The sequence below is a fragment of the Anolis carolinensis genome, chromosome 4 (assembly GCF_035594765.1).
Source record: "Anolis carolinensis isolate JA03-04 chromosome 4, rAnoCar3.1.pri, whole genome shotgun sequence".
Lineage (NCBI taxonomy): Eukaryota > Metazoa > Chordata > Lepidosauria > Squamata > Dactyloidae > Anolis > Anolis carolinensis.
Window position 1 is genome coordinate 226,268,374 of NC_085844.1, and position 15,173 is coordinate 226,283,546.

Below are 15,173 nucleotides of genomic sequence, written 5' to 3' on the forward strand. Positions count from 1 at the left end.
AAATCCATGGTAGCTCTGCCCACAGCTGTATAATAATCCAGTGATACAGAGCATGCATGTATGTGATGTCTCAGGGACCTTTGGCCCATGACCCCGCAGTCATCATAGATCAAACTGAAGAGGATTTGGGCTTTTTCCCATCTCAGCAAGATTCTGTTCCATTCCAGATGTCCCCTGTTGACATTTTCGTGCCAAAGCCAATTACGGACACCCTTGAAACAGAGCCTGGTTCCCCGGAAAGTGTTGTGTTTGATAGGAAGTCCTTTCTCAAAACACATCGCTCCCATAATCAGTTTCTAAGACGAAGCATGAGATTAGCGGAGAGAGACGATTGTAATTAAACCGTTTCCCTTGGGAAGTTTCGGGGCGGCAGACATGTTGAAACAGCTACGTTCTCTGGGAAGAATTGGGGAGTTAAACACCTGTAGGGGGAAGCTCTTGAACTTCCATAAAAATTCTGCACTGAGCTTTCCCTATCATGGTGTCAACGTGACAATTCAAAGAAGAACATCGTCCCTTGTTTCTGAGCTCCTAAGTGGCCCTCCAGTGCGCTTACTCACGAGTAGACTGGGCGTTGCGTTTTCACTCCTGTTCAAGTTTGGACTGCGTTTCAGATCCACCACGAATTACCTTGCCTAGCCTTGAATCCTTGTATGGACTTTACTTCAAGAATCTCCCTGTGAATCCTTGCTCTTTCCCCACTCAAACTTCCAAAGAGTTTGAGTGTGTTTCAGTTATTGGATTGTAGACTTTGGACTCTAATACTGGACATATAACTTCATTTATTTGGACTATTTTTGATCTTTCCTAAAAGGACAATTGCTTGACTATATACTCTGCATACTTTTGTTTTATTCTTTTATTGCATTAATAAAGATATTAGATTGTTTATTGGCCTCCATGTTGGTTTCCAGTGCTCACGCAGCCTAGAGGAGTTACAATGTATTTCTTTTATGAAAGCAATTGTGAGTCTGAATGGACTGTGTTGGATTGCAGGCAAACTTTGATATTAGGCAATTTCCTATATGTTCATTTTTCATCACTTAAATGCCAATCAGAAGGCTTTATGGGTTGTTTTTGTCACCATACTACTTGCAACTGTATTTGTTGCAGCTGTATTTGTCAATTTCAGTGGCTATGACCTGTCTTCAACTTTTGAATATTTCTGGCCGCAAGTAAGTGCTGATAGTTTAGGTCTGAGCATTCTGCTTGTACAATTTTAAAGTTGGAAGAGACCATCCCTAGTCCAACTCCTGGCTATGCAAGAATACAGAATTAGGACACTCTTAAAATAAAACAATAGACTCTTAAAGATCTCATGGTGTCATTTTGTTCATGAAGGCTACCATTTCCCTTTGATGGTTGGAATGACTCTAAACTTCTTTAAACCAATCCTGGTCTAACATAGCATGTCAATTTTCAGGTTTTTACAATGAGTTATACAATCTATTCATAGACAGAAGTAGGCATGGGTAAAAAGTGTCTTTCTACAAACTGGTTTAAGAATGGACAGCAAATGAACCCTTATAAGAGACAAGTTTCAACTGGTTTCAATACAGTAGGCTGTTATAGTTCCTTAAACTTAAATTCTCACAGTAATGAACTTTAAATATGTCCTGAAGAGCTTCTTTATAGCAAGCATCATATAATCTTGACATTACATGAAAAGCTTAACAACGAAGTGGAGGAAGATCAGGTTAATATGACTGAGAACACTGCAAGCACAAAATTATTTTTGAGAACAGTGAAGCTGTGATAAAAGAAATTAGGCATGACATAGGGGGAAATATAGGTAATTTGCTAGGGAAGAAGAGGAGATTAAGAGGGGGTAATGATCTTGACAAAGTAAATTTAAAATATGTATCGTTAAATGAGGAGCCCCCAATGGTGCAGTGTGTTAAAGCGCTGAGCTGCTGAACTTGCAGATCAAAAGGTTGCAGGTTCGAATCTGGGGAACAGAGTGTTAGCCCCAGCTTCTGCCAATCTAGCAGTTAGAAAACATGCAAATATGAGTAAATCAATAGGTACCGCTCCAGCGGGAAGGTAACGGTGCTCCATGCAGTCATGCCGGCCACATGACCTTGGAGGTGTCAATGGACAATGCTGGCTCTTCGGCTTAGAAATGGAGATCAGCACCAACCCCTAGAGTCGAACACGACTGGACTTAATGTCAGGGGAAAACCTTTACCTAACCTTACTATTGTAAATGTGAAGCATCCCCCTCAATCTGACAGATTCATGGCATGTTAGGATTAAGGTATAACTTAGATTAACATGGTTTTAAAGTCTTTGTTAAATGGTTTGGTTTCATTGTTCCCCTGACTCTTGTGGATGATTATTACATATACTTTAATGTTCATTTACTGTTAGCATTAAAAGGAGAAAATAAGTTTTGATTTAATAATGTATATGTTTCTTTAATGTTGAGGTTACATTATGGCTACTGTTTTAGAACTAAAGATTACATTAGGAATATAGGAACTATGCCTGTATACCAAATGGGTCTACTGAGTCTATATGGCAAGTGATGCCCCATATACACTGTCATATGCAGATTGAAACTGCATTATATGATCAGTGTATAGACTCATATAATACAGTCCAATGCAGTTAAATTGCATTATATGGGTCTACACTGACCATATAATGTAGTTTCAAACTGCATTATATGGCAGTGTAGATGGTGCCTTTGCCTACTATACCAAGAGATTCTACTGATCATTCTATCTCTTTACCGCTGGCAGTAGTCACAGTTCTTCAGAGTTTCACAAAGAAGATTTTTCAGGTCCTTCTTAGAGGCACTAGTAATTCAACCTGAAACTATTTGAAAGGAAAGAAAAAATTCTACTACTGAGCTGCAAATCACGAAAGGAACATGTTGTGAGACTCTGTACTACATCATGAGAGTCAGCTTCTTATGCAATCAACTCTATATTGGATTGCAAAAGAAAGTTCATGTGTATATTTCATTAAGTGGTCAACAGGTATTTAACTGAAGCACTGGGTAGCCCACATGAGGAGGGAGCATTCGTAATGTAGCTAAAGATAAAGAGAAAACTAGAGTAATGTGTTGAAAAAGGAACATAAATTACTTTAAGCTTAGCTGAACTTCTCATGCTCTGAACCATCTGTCTCTCTCACTCTTGCTCTACCCAACTGGTTCTGGAAGCCTTTAAACCTTAGTGATCTTTGTGTAAGTGATGCCAGTTGTGACCTGGAATGGCATCTGGCCATGGGTCTCATTAACCCTGAGCTACTTTATGTCCTGGCTTTCATTTAGTTGCTGCAAACAATCATTTACGAAGATCTTCTCTCTTGGTGCAAAGGCATTAGCTAGCTCTCCACTGACAAATGGTCTGTTGAGGGCTTATGTAAGGTTATCGTACACAATCAAAAAGCCACAGTCCAGCAAATTGCAAGAGCAGAGCAAGGCTATTAATAACGAATGGCACCCAATTCTGTCTGATACTGAAAGAAAAACAGGGTGAGCTCGGTAAGTGTTTGGATGTGGGACTGTCAATCAGTAGCAGGTGGTGTAGGCTATGTTGCAAAGAAGGGAACTAGCAAAACCATCTCTGGTTATTTGTTGTCTAAGAAGCTTTACAAAAGTAATGAGGTCACCATAGGTTGACAGGTGACTTGGAGGCACACACTTAGACATCTTTCACTGATAGAGTTGTCATACATTTAAGTTAAGTTAACATCATTTAGAATAACAACAATGACTACAAACAATCTGTATTAGTGGATTGCTGTGAATTTTCCAGGCTGTATGGCCATGTTCCAGAAGCATTCTCTCCTAACGTTTCACCCACATCTAATGCCATTAAATGCTAACCAAGGTGACCAATTGCAACATTCACACTTGCCTCAAACAGACAAGAGTTCTTTCTCTCAACCTGGACTTTCCACAGATATATAAACCCCACTTTCCTAGTTTCCAACAGACCTCACACCTCTGAGGATGCCTGCCATAGATATGAGCAAAACGTCAGGACAGAATGCTTCTGAAACATGGCCATACAGCCCAGAAAACTCATAGCAACCCAGTGATTATGGCCGTGAAAGTCTTCTACAACACAAATCTATATTAGACTTACTCACATGCTCATCCACAATGAAAAAGAAGATTTTGGAGAAGATAAGAGAAGCAGGCACTGGGATTTCTTATTTTATTAACCACAGACCTCCGATTCAGATGTTAAAATAGGAAGCAGTGATTCATTTGTTGGTAGGTAAGGATTACAGTGCTGTTTAAAATGCAACAACAAAAAAACACGCAAGGCAAGATCTGTGTTTTGCTGTGCACACCTAAATAGAATTTCTGGGTTACTAGATCTTCTAATTATACCAGGCAACTCGCCTTCCCTACACCTGATTTTCTTATCCTTTCATTCATGCTTCCTTATTTCCTCTTCAATAAGAGGTGGTGAAGAGGGGCAGCTACCCCCTGAGGCAACACTGTCTCTCTCTCCTTTCTCTGCAGAATGACCTTGACTTATCAATGGGTCATAATAAAATCCATAATTTGGCCCCCAAACCAATCCTCAACCTATTCATGAGATCATCTTATACACAAGTATATACAATACTTTCTGGTCATTATTTTATTAATTATTGAGCCTCCGGTGGCCTAGGGGATAAAAGCCTTGTGACTTGAAGGTTGGGTTGCTGACCTGAAGGCTGCCGGGTTCGAATCCCACCCAGGGAGAGTGCTGATGAGCTCCCTCTATCAGCTCCAGCTCCATGCGGGGACATGAGAGAAGCCTCCCCATGGATGGTAAAACATCAAAACATCCAGGCGTCCCCTGGGCAACTTCCTTGCAGACGGGCAATTCTCTCACCCCAGAAGCAACTCCGGTTGCTCCTGACACGAAGGGAAAAAATTATTTTATTACATTATTATACTACATATTATATGATATCATATGCTACTGCTATATGATAGATAAACAGATAAATGGTGTATCCGTGCCTCTTTTAGGATGATCTGTCTTTCAGAATCACACAACCACTTCTGTCAGCAGGAAAGAGTCTGGATGATATAACAGTAAGGAAACAAATTTCCAAAAGCATATTCCTTAGGTATTTAAGTGTAAGGTAAGCCTCACCTTTTAAAAAGAAAAACCATGCCAAGTTTTAAAAAAACAACAACGAAACAAAACCTACGATTTTGCAGTTGTAAATCGAGCAGTTGGATCTGGTGTTACACTGAGACACTGAAGGGCAAGACTCTGTGGTATTATTGTGACAAAGTCACCATCCAGATTAGAATTGCATTTCAAGGAATGTCCTTGTGATTGAGCTTTATCAGGCATTGTCAATGTTTCACAAATGCTTGTAGGTCAAGAGCAGAGTCTGATGCCAATTTGTTCTCTCTCTGTAACCTGATCAGCTACCAAAAAGGTTCCCCATATGAAGGCACGACAATTTTGAAATAAAACTGGATGAGGAAGGTTTAATTCTTGTGCACCTATGCAGAATGATTCCAGTCCAGATCAGGGTTTCAAGCTCCTACTTGAATGAAAAGACCAAGGGATCCTAGACTACATGCCACACATTTAATGCCGTATGCACCTAAAGCCGCCCTCCCCCAAGGCCTAAAATAGCTAACGACCCCCATGTCTGTTTTAGAAATAAGGCACAATGGCAGTGGTGTCAAATTGCATTCATTCCAACTGTACTGTAATACATCCTATAATCATTTACCCAGGAATATTGCCTTTTGAACAAAATAATATTAATACAGGAAACTCTTCCATGTTAAAATTCCTCTTGTGTAGCATACAGTCAGGATTAATTGAACTAGAGGATGTTAAGTATTCTGGCTAAGTGTAGTTTCCCAGAGGATAAGAGATATTTTTTCCCTGAGCTATATTTTTTATAAACCTGTTTTCCTCATTTTTGGGGGTGAGGGTGGCAGCCAAAATTGAGATTCAAAACTGCATGCGCAATCATGTTAAATTCCATGACCTAAATTCATATCTTAAAAAAATCAACTGCACACATTCCTCTAGTTGTAGCCAATATAAAATCATCATTTTTAGAAGCATTGTATACACATTCATGACAACCCACCAGATCATAATGCAGGCATATTGTCCTAAATTTCACAGTTAAAAACTGGGGCACATGTCCCATTGGAATGTGGTTACGATGGCAAAAGTTATAGCTGCAGAATACACAAGCTAGGTGAGGGTGTAGGAGCTGGGAGAGGCACTAGATCTCTCTGTAGAAAATACCTCACAAATTACAAATCTCAGGATAGAACAAGCAGTTAAAGCAATATCAAAGTGCTGTAATTGTGTAGTATGAAAGGGACCCCCCTTTGCTTTCCTGCCATTTTTGAGTTACTGTTTCAGTTATTCAGAATTTGGATTTCTCAAGCTGTATCTGCCTCTTTAATTATAAGACCTCAAGCCACTCATAATGATGCATCTTAAATGCTGGGTGCTCAGGCTGTGGATAAATAGTTTAATTATATCCTCTCTGCAAGGCTTTGTGATGGATCCCACAAGGCTAATATTTGCTCTACTCCTACATCTCCTGCATATAGGAAATAGCATGTGCACAACATCACAACTGCCATCTGAACATGTATTTATTCGAAAGAGTGACACATTTTGCGCCTTTTTACTTTAATATTTCTTGCAGCAAACACACAGATAAACTAGAACTGGCAGGTGTATGCCCTTAAACCTCTGTGTAGATCCACTTGGGAGTCCCTCTTGGGACATAAAAATAAATTCACACGTTTGCTATCAGAAATAATGTTGCATCCATCATAAATTGGATTAGAGTAGACAGCATGCACACAGCAGGAAGTGGCCGCCTGGAATTTCTTACAGTATGTGTTTACATCCTGAAAAAGATATGTGCCTTCATTATATTCCAAATTGGACCATTTCCTACAGAGAGATGTTATTCCAATACAAAATTACTCTCAAGTAGCTCTTTGAAATGGTCTATTACAGTATTGCCAGTTTGTTCTTGACTACAACTCCCATGAAGACCAGCCAGCACATTCAAGGGACAGGGATTACAGGGAGTTGTAGTCTAAACCAGCCAAAGTGCCAGGTGGCCCATTAGTCAATGGGATGTTGAATCTGCTGAACTTTAAAGGAGTTTTCCAAACTACACATCAGGTAACACCTTTGAAGTAGACTTACCACCTTGATATGGCAGGCTGATACGGAAGCCACTTCATAGAGGCCACCTGGCTGCGATAGATGATTGTGTTATATTTTTATCTCACACTATATGTCATCTTCTCCTGCCAACCTAGCAGTTCGAAAACATGCCAATGTGAGTAGATCAATAGATACCGCTCCGGCGGGAAGGTAACGGTGCTCCATGCAGTCATGTCGGCCACATGACCTTGGAGGTGTCTACGGACAACGCTGGCTCTTCGGCTTAGAAATGGAGATGAGCACCAACCCCCAGAGTCAGACATGACTGGACTTAACGTCAGGGAAACCTTTACCTTTTATATATCATCTTGCTGTGTGCCTCCAAGTCATTTCTGATATGATGACTCAAAGGAGAACCTATCACAGGGTTTTCTTGGTAAAATTTATTCAGTGTGGGTTTGCCTGTCTCTTCCTCTGAGGCTCAGAAGTTGCGACTGGTCCAAGGTCACCAGGTGGGCTTTCATGTCTGAGCAGGGATTTAAACCCTGTTCTTCAGAATTGTAGTCCAACTACACCACACTGGGTCTATATCACATCTACTCCATAACAAAGTCATCTTTATGCTGATATGAAACTGTTTTCACCCCAATGAAACTGTTTTTTTACCCAAGTTCAGAACATTAATTCATCTAACCCAGTATCCTGTATTAGAGTGTCCATTTCTGCACCAACCCCTCCAAACCCTGCCATAGACACAGACCATGAACATACAGACACCTCAACCAGTGGGAATAACTACAACAGCTGTCATGGAACCAAAATATCTTAACTTCCAAGTCCATGAACCACAATTTTAGCAAAGAATTCCCAGGAGTAGCACTACAACTGTGTTCCTCAAGCCACCATCTTTTCTAACAGAACTCAGGGCCCCCTCAGTTGAGGACCACCTGCTGTCTTGACTATATACAGTAGTGATGGGATTTTTGGTTTGGCTACTGTCTTGGAAACTGTGCAGGCTTCAACCCTTCCACTTTGTTGTCTGTCATTTAATTTTCTTGTGTCAATTGTTACTTGTTTTGTCCTGTTTGGTCAGGGGATCTTGAAAAATTGTAAATCAATCAAAACATGTGGCATGTTTAAGGCCATTATCTCATACTAAAGTAGTAATGCAGAACTGGCCACTTACTGCGGATCTCAGCTGTAGCATACTTTGGAATCATGGAGTCCGTGGTGAGTTCTGGATGGAGAATGCATCCATGTGTGTAGGCATCCATGGGCAAGGAATCCAGGAGCTCTCTGTACTGCATCACTCTGGAATGGAGAAGGGTTCCCGCTTCAGGAATCAGCTGAGTAACGTGGTCTGAAAAATAACCAGAAAAACAAAAAGTAAAGCAATCTGTTGCCATATAGTCAATACTTCAAAGAGTATTTAAAAAATAAAAAAAACATGTTTGGTGACCTCAACAAGAATAGACAAATTAAATTCATTTCTTCTTAGAATCGTAGAATAATAGAGTTAGAAGAGACCACATGAGTTACCTAGTCCAACCCCCTGCCATGCAGGAAAAGCACAATCAAAGTACCCCTGAGAGATGGCCATCCAGCCTCTGTTTAAAAGCTTCCAAGGAAGAAGCTTCCACCACATTCCGAGGCAGAGAGTTCCACTGCAGAACAGCTCTTACAGTCAGGAAGTTTTTCCTAATGTTCAGGTGGAATATCATTTCCTGTAATTTGAACCCATTGCTCCAATTTCTAGTTTCCAGGGCAGCAGAAAACAAGCCTGCTCTCTCTTCCTTATGATGGCCTTTCAACTATTTAAACATGACCAGCATGTCTCCTCTCAACCTCCTCTTTGGCAGGCTAAATATACCCAGTTCCTTAAAATGCCCCTCATAGGACATGGTCTCCAAACCTTTGATCGTTTTAGTTGCCCTCCTCTGGACAGCTTGTCAATATCACTCTTGAACTGTAGTGCCCAGAACTGGACACAGTACTTTAGGTCAGGCCTGACCAAAGCAGAATAGAGAGGCACCATTACATCCCTTGATATAGACATACTCCTTTTGATGCAGTGCAAAATCTCATTGACATGTCAGACTACACAGAGAAGCCATTGAAATCCACAAGCATGTGGACTACTTCAACAAAAAGGAGGAAACCATGAAAATGAACAAAATCTGGCTACCAGTATTAAAAACTCCTAAATCAAAACAGTAGATGGGAACCAACACTCTGAGGGCAGAGGAGCCCCAAGGACGGCTAATGACTGAACAAAGGATGGCCCCCAGGCAAGAGACAAAACCTTTCCAATGCTAATTAGGGTGATTAACTGAAACATTAATGCTGGCTTCCCAGTGACAAAGGACTCTTGCCACACCCTGGACACTCCACAGATATATATTTTTCCTTTCCTTGCCTAGTTTATCCATGCCTCACAGCCTCTGAGGGTGCCTGCCATAGATGTGGGCAAAACGTCAGGAAAGAATACTTCTGGAACATGGCCACACAGCCCGAAAGACATACAACAACCCTATTGGGGATTCTGGGAACTATAGTCTGGAAACACATACTCTTTCTAAACTCTGGCTATATTCTTTAGCTGACATCTAGGTTTTCTTTTCATCTATTAATTCCTGCACATTGACTTGGGTTCTGTACCACATTCCTTGCAACAATAACACCTAATAAGGTCAGAAAACCGCATTTGAAATGATCCTGTAATGAACTTCCTTTGAGATTTGTGTTTGAAGTAAGTTTCAGTGGGAAATGGGTGGATGAAATTAATTGATTTGAATATAGAATAAGAAAGTGGGCGGGTGAAAAGAATTGAAGGTATTATGGCACAACAGTTGAAAGTGACCTTGACAGCTGGAAGAGGGCAAAGGAATTAAGCTTGGCTGGAACAGGTTGAGGGGATTACTAGTTCTAATCGCATTCATGCCACACTTGAGTTTGTTGTGAATTTCTTTTCATTTCCCTTCAGGAAACATTCACATCTCTGTCTGTCCGGTAATCCCCACTGACTGATTTTCTGCACTTGTTTCATTTAAGGGATTCAAACATCTTTTCCAAAGCTCATACATTGCTGCTGTTAGCAGATTTTATGGGGAAGAAACCAAACTACCAAAGATAATTTGTAGGCAAGGCTAATGAGTAGGTTTGCCTGGTCAATCTTAGGAGCTGTAGCCCTGAAATAATTTTCCCAAGCTCTGGCTGTCAATGTAATAAGACCAGCCATGCATCTACACTGTATAATTAAGTGCAGTTTGACACCACATTAACTCCCACGACTATATGTTCCAGAATCCTGGGAGTTGTAGTTTGATGATGCTCCAGCACTCTTTGGCAGAGAAGGCTAAAGACCTATGTTTCCATAGCATTGAGCCAAGGCAGTTAAAATGGGCTCACACTACATTAATTTTGCAGTATAGATGCACCCTAGAATCATGCTAATTATAATTTTTGTTCTGCATTGATAGTAAGGATTGATATTTTAACTACCGTAGCTTGTAGTGCCTAGGAAAAGATAAATGTGGGATAAATTAAAATAGTTGTAGGGTAATACAAATCATGAATATGGCAGATTACAAAAGAAGCAAGGCATTATACTTTATAATTTTTTCTGTAGCAGCAGTTTTGGGCTTATTTATTTATTTTATTACTTATTACAATGTTTATATCCCGCCCTTCTTACCCAATAGGGGACTCAGGGCGGCTTACAATAAAACACATATATAAAATTGTATAATACATTGTGAATCAATTAAAAAGTTATTAAATTACATCAGACATTTCTAAAAACACTTATAAAATACAGATGGGCATGTTCTGTATTTATACTTTATTCCTCTCAATATATTCTCTTATTAATTGACATGAAAATCATAGAGGAGCAAAAATTCTTATTCCCATTTTACAGACGAAGGAAACCAGGCTAATATGGTAGATGATGATGTGGTTTGAGTCCAGACAGAAAGCTTATAATCTTGTCAAAACATTCTGTATTTGCCTAAGAATGTTTAAATAATTGTGGATGGTTGCAAATGATCACAAATATTTTTAATCGGCAATGATTTTACGGACCACAAAAATCTAGCAAAGAAATCTGACCTTTTGCAGGGGAGCATTCAAATTATGTTAAATAGACATTTATTAACTGGGAAGCAGCCCATAATTTCTCTATTAATTGCAAGATTCGTGATTGCTCATCCAGTTGATTTGACTCAAAGTTGAATTTAGGTCTGCTGTATCAAAATTCAACATTCCCTTGGCTCTCATCCCAGATCCAGAGTGAGCCATATCCCTGCATCAGCTCATCACTTCCACAATTCGGCTTCTCTTGTCTGGACATGAATTTTCTCTGGTCTCATTAATTCAGTCTCCACTTCAGAACTCAAGTGACTTCACTGTTGCTAGCTTTATTTATCCAAAACCTTCTACTGTAGTGACAGATACATCTATCTTTTGGTTCCACATTAAAAAATTTGGTGGGGACAAAACTAGAAAACGGGAACACACATTTTTCTTTCAAATATCTGGGCCACATTGTTTAAGGCCATTTGTTTTTATGGGCAGTGAAGAACATTGCTACTATTGACCATCAGTATCTTCTCACTTTCTGTGTAGTAGAAGTAATGCAGCTTGTTACCACTTTAACTGCTATGACTCAATGCTATGGAATAATTGAAGTTGCAGTTTACAAGGACTTTAGCTTTCTCTGGCAAAGAGTGCTGGTGCCTCTCACCAAACTATAACTCCCAGGATTCCATAGCACTTAGGCATGGCAGTTAAAGATGTGTCAAACTGTATTAACTCTAATAGTGTAAATGTACCTTTTGTCATTTAATGCTTCTGTATGGACCTGGCTCTTATTTTCAATTAATGCTATAGGAAAGGGATTGGCAACCCTGTTAACCCAAGGACTGGATTACAGTGAAGGAAATATCTTGGGGGGGGGGGGCAGTGGAAAGGCAGGGAGACATATTAGATACTTGTTTATTTTAACCCTGCTTCAGAGCATGTGATATGGAAAACATTCAGCAAGTACAAGCCAATATGCACTGCTAGAAAAAGACCTAGAACCACCACCTGTCCAGTGGCATCACCAACAAAAAGAATGAGAAGTTACAATAATAAGCCATAAACACAGTGGCACAAATTAAGTACATTCCTACTGATATAAATATTGGGAAATTCCTTAAATTTGGTAATAGTGTTATAACAATTGGCCACATAGGACCTAGAGCTTGAAAGTAACCACTTGTCAGTAGTAACTCAGTAATTAGTTCTCTGTACTTATGCCATCTGTTCAGTATTATTCTAGAACATGACTTCCTTACATTATAATTGTAACTCAACAAGGGATAATTTTACTCCTTTTGGAGAGTTACTAAGAACTGTGATCTTATTATATTGTGGACAAGGAATACCATATAATAATAATAACAACAACAACAACAACAACAACAACAACAATTTTATTCTTATACCCCGCCCCATCTCCCCAAAGGGACTCGGGGCGGCTTACATGGGGCTATGCCCGGACACAACAGCACAAAATCAAAACAAAAACAATAAACAAATCAGCCAACAATAAAACATCAACATGGATAAAAACAGTCATAAAAGGTCAATATACAAAATAATGTTAAAATCATGAGTTGGATCAAAAGATCTGGGCCAAGGTGCAGAAAAAATGGATCAAAGCCTGGCTCATATGGTGCCTGATGTTTCATTGTTCATGTTGAGGTGGCATTCAGGTAGATAACATGTAGTATTCTCACATTTTACTTTGTTTTAAAAGCAATGTAACAAAAAGTATATACAGTTTGACCCCTGTATTAACGGGGTTGGTACCTATGGTTTCATTTACCCATATCTGGCAAAATATGCCCTCTCTAGGCATCTTCAAAGTCCTCCAAGTAATTCTATGATATGCTTACATCAAAAGTTAAATGTAGGGTAATGTTGGAAGATCTAACAATGCCTAGGGAGCTATTGTTTCTAGACATTTCCTTGGTGTTTTTGCACAACTTTATGGTATGCTTTCACCAGAAACCATGCATTCAATAGGGTTCACTATTATCTGCAGCTTTGCTTATACACTAGTAGTCTTGGAATGTTTCCCTTGCAGATAAACAGGTAGCAAGGTAAAGCTAAAGGTTTTCTCCTGACATTAAGTCTAGTCGTGTCCAACTCTGGGGGTTGGCGCTCATCTCCATTTCTAAGCCGAAGAGCCAGCATTGTCCATATACACTTCCAAGATCATGTGGCCAGCATGACTGCATGGAGTGCTATTATCTTCCTGCAAAAACAGTTCCTATTGATCTACTCACATTTGAATGTTATCTAACTGCTAGGTTGGCAGAGGCTGGGGCTAACAGCAGGAGCTCACCCTGCTCCCCACATTCAAACTGCCAACCTTTTGGTCAGCAAGTTCAGCAGCTCATCAGTTTAATGCGCTGTGCCACCAAGGGGTAGTATTATTTATTTATTTATTTACAGTATTTATATTCCGCCCTTCTCACCCCGAAGGGGACTCAGGGCGGATCACATTACACATATAAGGCAAACATTCAATGCCTTAACATAGAACAAAACAGAAGACAAACGCAGGCTCCGGGGCTCGAACTCATGACATCTTGGTCAGAGTGATTTGTTGCAGCTGGCTGCAGCTGGCTGCTCACTAGCCTGCGCCACAGCCTGGGCCCAAATATAGTACTATATTTCAAATTACTTTCTCATTGGAGAAAGGAGAAGGCCAAGAGTCATAATACTTAATCAATTTGGAAAGGTAACTTAGAATTATAACTGTAACCAATTGTGTGTGTGTCTTTTAAAAGGAATTTTTCAAGCTTTGAAAGGACTCAACTCTGAAAGTTTTTTGGTTTGAGATCACAGGAAGGAACTGGAATGTGATGCTTTCCCAGATTAAGCCATTAGCTATGATTGCTTGGAATAAATGAGTTGAACAAAAGTATTGCATTGGCAATTGATGGATTATTTGTCCATTTATCAGGATCTTGTACTTTAAACAAGCCTTTCAAGGTACTAAAACTTGGGTTATTTCTGCAAAGTTCAGACTAAACCCAAGATTGGATTCACAACCCCACTAACAAGAACTACAGCTATCAATGAACCACTGTAAATAAAAGACTGCAAGAAGGTGCAAACTGATTTAGATAAGATATATGTGCCTTTAACAACCACAGCACAGATTTAACTCATTTTCTATGGATCTGCTGGCAAAATGCCTGAACAGCTGCACCTGCTAGAAGGACAAAGGTATAAAAGGACAACAGGGGCCATTCTGCTAACACTGAAAAAGATAATTCCATCTCTGCTTTGGTTACCTTTTCAGTATAATTGCTTCCTAATTATTAATGAAATATACCAGCTTGTCCAAGTCCATGAAAGTTTACAATTTTCTGAATTCGTACATTTGACACATTGAATATATAATCTCCCACTTCATGGACAGAAATATTTTCTGCCATGTGTAATAAATTGTTGATTAAGTCCCAGTCTTGTGGTTTCACTGTGTTTTGAAAAAAAAAACAAAAATGTCCTGAAGTAATTACTTCATGATCAATAAATATTTTGTATCCTTTTACTTCAAGCAAGATTCATCTATTTCCTTCCTATATATTATACAGCCATCCCTCTATATCCATGGATTCTGCATGGATTCATTTACAGCTTGAAAATAATTTTAGAAATTTAAAAAACCCTTTGACTTTGCTGTTTATATATGAAAATTCAGAAATATTTTTGTTATTATGAGTTCTCAAATTGTTTCCGGCTTGTGGAGATCTTAAGGCAAATCTAGCATAGGTTTTCTTGGCAAGATTTGGTCAAAGGGTGCGGGGGCTCCCTTTGCCTTTCTCTAAGGCCGATCGTGTGTACCTTGCTTATGGTCGTCAAGTGGGTTTCCAGGGCTGAGCAAGGATTTGAACCTTGTTCTGTGGAGTCACAGTCCAAATGATGAAATCACTACACTATGCTAGTTCTCACAGATAATTGCCATTCAATATATGTATATGT

The 15,173-nt window shown here is 39.5% G+C and overlaps 1 protein-coding gene across 1 annotated transcript in view; it reads right to left on the bottom strand.

The window, feature by feature from the left end:
- Positions 1-15,173, bottom strand: part of gdap1l1 (ganglioside induced differentiation associated protein 1 like 1) — a 47,510-nt gene that overhangs the window by 9,658 nt on the left and 22,679 nt on the right. Inside the window, exon 3 of the mRNA XM_003220609.4 lies at positions 8,317-8,490. Within this exon, the coding sequence (XP_003220657.1) occupies positions 8,317-8,490 (174 nt within the window). The remainder of the gene's footprint in view (positions 1-8,316; positions 8,491-15,173) is intronic.